The sequence below is a fragment of the Coenobita brevimanus genome, chromosome 103 (assembly GCF_032717465.1).
Source record: "Coenobita brevimanus isolate Jiangsu-jjx chromosome 103, ASM3271746v2, whole genome shotgun sequence".
In the NCBI taxonomy this organism is placed as follows: Eukaryota; Metazoa; Arthropoda; class Malacostraca; order Decapoda; family Coenobitidae; genus Coenobita; species Coenobita brevimanus.
Window position 1 is genome coordinate 36,791,473 of NC_137056.1, and position 6,000 is coordinate 36,797,472.

The 6,000-nt window shown below is 44.2% G+C and overlaps 1 protein-coding gene across 1 annotated transcript in view; it reads left to right on the forward strand.

Annotated features, from left to right (window-relative positions):
- The window catches only part of nab (NGFI-A-binding protein homolog), a 510,861-nt gene that overhangs the window by 495,600 nt on the left and 9,261 nt on the right, over positions 1-6,000 (forward strand). The window contains exon 13 of the mRNA XM_080284842.1: positions 2,955-3,054. Coding sequence (XP_080140968.1) covers positions 2,955-3,054 — 100 coding nt within the window. The remainder of the gene's footprint in view (positions 1-2,954; positions 3,055-6,000) is intronic.

Sequence of the window (6,000 nt, forward strand, 5' to 3'; positions counted from 1 at the left end):
AGATGAAGGTGAGAAGGAAAAATGTGTAAGAAGACGGTAGAAAGGAAGAAGAATTGAGGAGGAAGATACGAAAGAAGATGAGATGAAGATGAAGATGGAAAGGAAGAAGAGGGGACGAAAAAGCTGGGAATGTAGGAAAGGGGAAGAAAAGTGTACGAGGGAAGTAGAGAAGAAGAAAAAAATTAAATGCAGATGAGGAGGAGGGGAAAAAAATAATGGCGGAGAAGTGAATGAAGATGGGACGTGGGAGAGGAGATGGATTAGGAAAGTAAAATAATAAAAATAAATAAAAATCGAGTGTATGGAAGTGCGGGAAGGAGAAAGGAAATAAAGTACACGAAAATGTAACAGAAATAAAACCTAAAAAATAAAAAAAATAAAATAAAAAAAAGCGAAATAGAGAAAGACTGTTGAAGGAAAAGATTACGAAACAGAGAAACGGAAAGGAGGAAGTGAATAAGATAGAATAAAGATGGGGAGAAGAGAGTGGTAAAGTAAGGAGAAGAAAGTAGAAAAGAAACTGTGAAGGAAAAATGCATGAAGAGGAGAAGTGGGAAGATGAGAGGAAATTTCATGAAACAAGATTACAAATGGAAAGAAATTCTGTAAATATGGAGATTAAAAAAAAAACAAAAAAAAACTGAAGTGAGGAGGAAAGATGGAAAGAAGATACTGAGAAAGGTAAGGGTGTGCAGTAGAGAAATGGGGAGGAGGGGAAAAATGAAACAGACAGAAGTAAAATGAAGGAGAAATCCAGAAAAGAAAACTGGGAAATGAAGAAAAGGGAAGAAAGGAAAGGAAAAAGAGAGAGAGAAAACGGTATATGCATAAGAGAAGAAGAGAGGAATTTTAAAACGGAAGGATATAAAGTTGAAAAGAAGAGAAATAGCAAAATGAAGAGAGAGGAGGAAGGGGGAAGGAAACTACGAGAGAAAAAGATTTGAAGAAAAAAAGTGTAAATGAAAAGGAACACAAAAGTCGTAATAATGGCGGGAATCCAATGACGTATTATGTTCTCTCTCTCTATACATCGTTCATTTGCACTTGGCAGAGATTATCGTCCGTTTTCCAGTTTATTTCCCTTAGTTCAGTGGCATAATAAGACAATACTAAGACTGTCATCCATTCCGTAATACTTCTTCGTGACTAGCATCGCATTCTATCGCTAATCCTACAAAAACACTACTCCTGCCAGATGTCTATTTTTCTGTTCTTGTATCGCTGGAGAGATTGATGGCCTGAAAAACACGTTAATTGATTATAAATGGTTATAGAAATAGACAGTAACGTACGTGTGTGTGTGTGTGTGTGTGTGTGTGTGTGTGTGTGTGTGTGTGTGTGTGTGTGTGTGTGTGTGTGTGTGTGAGAGAGAGAGAGAGAGCGAGAGAGAGAGAGAGAGAGAGAGAGAGACTAGATGGATGTAGAGGACAGAATTAATCCTATTTTACTTTGGCTACCTCTGAACCTCTCTCTCTCTCTAATATTTCCTAATTTTCCACCCTCATCTTTCCATCTTCTCTTTTCTTCTACTTTCTTTCTCTCTCCACTCACTCATCATCCTCGCCCATTTTCTCTTTCCTCCACTCATCCCCTCCCCCCCTCACCCCTTATTTCTTTCCTCCCCTCCCCCTTCCTCACCCCTTATCTCTCCCCCATTCCCTCTCCCCCTCCCTCACCCCCATCATCTTCCTCCCCCCCATACTTCATTTTTCTATACACTTGCCTAACTAACTGGTCTTTTTCTACTTTTTTGCTAATCCTCCCTCTCCCCTACTCCTCATTTCTTTCCCCTCATGCCCTTAGCAGCCCTCCCCTCCCGCCACCTTACCTCCCCTTCACTTCTCTTCCATTACTCTCCTCTTGCCACATTTCCTCCCTACCTTTCACCAACCCCTATTCATCCTTCCCCACTCCTTACCTCTCCTCCAGCACTTTCCTTAAACTCTCCCATCTCCGTCCTACCCTTTACCCACACCTCCCCTCCCATTCACCCCTACCGTCACCTCTCACTTCCGTCCCTACCCTTCACTCGTCCCTCCTCTTCCCTCATCACCATCCCTTCGTCCGACTCCTCTCCTTTTACCCCTCCCTCATCTTTCAGCCCTTATTCCTCTTTCTCCCAGGCTCTCCACTCCTTCTCCCCACTCTTCTCCCCACTCTTCTCCCCCTCCTCCAGCCCCACCCTTCCCCTCCTTCCATTCATCTCTCAGTAAGGGCATTTTTAACATATATCCATTTTTACCTCCCGCATGGTCAGCCTTGATTACGTGAGTCCCCCCCTCCCATCTCTCTCTCTCTCTCTCTCTCTCTCTCTCTCCATTAATTTTTCTTTCTTTAGTTCTCCTAACTTGTGCTCTCATTCCACACACACACACACACACACACACACACACACACACACACACACACACACACACACACACACACACACACACACACACACACACACACACACACACACACACACACACACACACACACACACACAGAGTTGTCTTTCGTGTGAGTTATTAAATACTTGTGTGAATGAATTTTGTGTTATATTTGTCATCATTACTCTGTGTGTGTGTGTGTGTGTGTGTGTGTAGATAAGAAGCAGTTTTTGAAATATGCAAGTGAATCTCTTTGGCATGTATTTATAAGTATTTAGTATTTAGTGTAACAGTGCGTCCGTCCGTGTGTGTGTGTGTGTGTGTGTGTGTGTGTGTGTGTGTGTGTGTTTGTGTGTGTGTGTGTGAATAACAGACATTGAAATAAGGGTGTGTATGTAAGTAACAGATGAGCAGCTTAATGTACTTATAAATGACGAGGATGTAGTGGATCTTTGTGTTTGTATAAGTAACATTAAGTGCAAAACTAAGAAGTACTGTGTTTATATAAATTACATGTAATTTGTCTAATAAGTACTGAGTTTATTGATGTTACATGGACTAAATAGCTTTGTGTTTTCGCAGAGCCAAGAGTGATCGCGTGTCGGTGTGCAGTGAGGAGAGGGAGAGGGGCGAGGATTCTGACTCTCAATTCTCCTACAGTGGTGCCAGTAGCCCCTCACAGGTAAATATCAGCTCCATGTGTACCTCTACCACCTCACACACACACACACACACACACACACACACACACACACACACACACACACACACACACACACACTGATGGTCCTAGTGGGTGGTACAAAGCGACAAAAACACTTCACAAAACACTAGGTACACACGCTAGCTGGTCTTCACAACTGGGTGCACACACTAACCCGTACACAGTCTCTTCATACTAAAACATACATAATGATCTGCATACTCCCGAAGCAGTGTATTCAATTTTTATTCTATACACTTCAAGTATCACCTCTCACAAACACTGTGTTCGCATTACATGGTGTGTGTGTGTGTGTGTGTGTGTGTGTGTGTGTGTGTGTGTGTGTGAGAGAGAGAGGGAGAGGGGGGGGCAGCGAGGGAGGGAGGAGAGAAAAAAATAAACGTCTTGGAACGGATATGCAAATTAGCGTTGAGAAAAAGGTAAAGAACTGATATAAAACCACGGCCGCTCCCACGATGTCCCCCCCCCCACACGAGAGAGAGAGAGAGAGAGACAGACAGACAGACATGCACTGAAGACTCTCATATAGTCACAAGTACGCACACATCACCACATATACACACTTACACATCGCCACATACACACACGTCCACAGCATCACACACACACACACACACACACACACACACTCCTAAACCCTGTGGTATCCTATGTACTGCCCATCAGACATGCTTCAGGCCAGATACGTCACATATTCACGTCACTTTCACTGTTCAGTTGTTGTGATGGGGTGTGGGTGAAGGTGAGAGGGGAACACGCGTGCTCTGTTCACACTCTGGTCCTCACTTGTACCACCACACCATATACTAACACCACACCACACCACACCACACCACAGCATACCGTACCATACTAACACCACACCACACCACACCATACTTACACTACACCACGCCATACCACACTTACACTATACTCTTCCATACCACTTATTCCAGAGCTACACCACACTTGATATCACGCCTATACCACACCACATTACATCAATTATGTGTTGTCTTGTAGGAATGTAATATAGCGAACGCATGAGTATTGATTATGTATTACCCACCACAACACACACACAGACACACACACAGACACACACACACACACACACACACACACACACACACACAGCTATGGCAGTTCGCGCACACACATACATACATGGGTAAGTAAGTACACGTATGATGATGCACGTCTGTACCCATATGGTTACAAAAAAGTACACACATATTTTGCCGTACACATAAAAAATACACATGAAGTCTTGCACACTTTAACACAAGTTTTACTCTCTCTCTCTCTCTCTCTCTCTCTCTCTCTTTCTCATGCGCCCCAGGGCAGGAAAAAGGAAGCCAGGAAGAAAAGTGTGTAAAAAATAAATTGTGGGAAGTTTATATAAGAAAGAGGATTTTTTTTTTACTCCTGCTTCTCCTCCTCCCTTCCTCCTTCTCTCCTCTCTCCCTGTTCCTTTCCCTGCTTTCTTATGATTTTCTTATTTTCCCTTCCCACCTGTTTCTTCCTTTCTTGGCGTGAAGTAGTACTCACTGACCTCTTTTCTACCTTCTCCATTCCCTTTTCCTTCCTTCCTTCCCCTTCCTTCCTTCCTTCCTTTTTCCTACCTCCATTCTTACCCTTCTTCTTTCCCTCTTACTCTTTCTAACTCTTCCTCATTTTTCTTTCCTTTTATCATTCTTTTTCGCTCTTCCCAGTCTTTCTCTCTCACCCATTTCTCTACCCCGTCTTCTTTCCCTCTCGCGACTCTCTCACACCCTCCGTCCCTCCCTTTGCATTTTTCTCTCTCCCTTCTTCCGTCCCTCCCACCCTTTCTCCTCATCCTCCCTCCACTCCTCCCTTCCTCGCTCTTCTCCATCCGTCCCTCTTTCTCTTACTGTTTTACTCCCTCCCTCCTTTTCTTTTCTTCTCTCCCTCCCTCCCTCCCTCCCTCCCTCCCTCCCTCCTTTCTTCTTTCTCTCCCCTCTTCTTTTCCTCACATTCTTCCTCACTCCCTCTTCCCTTTTCCTCTGTCCTCCTTCCTCTTTCCATTTTCCCACTCTTTCCCTCGCTCCTTCTCTTCTCCTTTCCCTCCCTTCCACTTTCTTTTCCCCTCTCCGTCATCCATCCCTCCATCCTTGCCTCCCTCCTTGCTTCTCTTCCACCTACCCCTCCTTTTCTCCCTCTCTTCTTTTTCCCGTTCCTTCCCCCTTTGACACTCATTTCCTTGCTGCCCTCTTCTGTTTCTCCCTCTTTCTCTCCCTCCTTCCTCTTTCCCTCCCACACTTCCTCTCCCTCCCTCTTTCCCTGCCCTGCCTCCCCCTCCCCATCCTCCCCACTGCAACATTAGAACTGTGAGAGTGTTCGCGCCACCACCTCTCACGAAATAATATGAAAACACCTTTTATCCTTCCACCTCAGAATCTACCCATGTCTCGCTGTCTACTCACGTGCAGGTATTTTTTCTCTGTGGACAACTGAAATCACAAGTTCGTGGTACAGTGGGTGGTGTTCTGTCTAATCATGTTACGCTTTTTTTTATTTTCGATTGAAATCACAAGTGCGTGGTACAGTGGATGATAAACTGTGTAGGGTAGGACAAGGTATTAGTTCCTGTAGGGCTTAGGAAATTTTAAAGGAACGGCCTGAAACAAGCTCTTAGTGGTCGTTAGTAAAGTTAATTAGGCAGCCTATCTGTACCTAAAAAGGCTGATAGTTCAAGCCTCTGTACCGGGAATGTATGAACTCAGCTGTACATATGTATGGAAGTGTTGGAAATGCTAAGATCAGTGCGTGGGGAGAGATGAAAAGGAATGCCTTAAGAGAGGTGTGGACACAGACGCAGCATGATAAAGTGGTATGGACATGTTGAGAGAAGGGAGAGTAAGAAGACGGTAGATCATAAGTAGAGGGAGTGATGGGAAG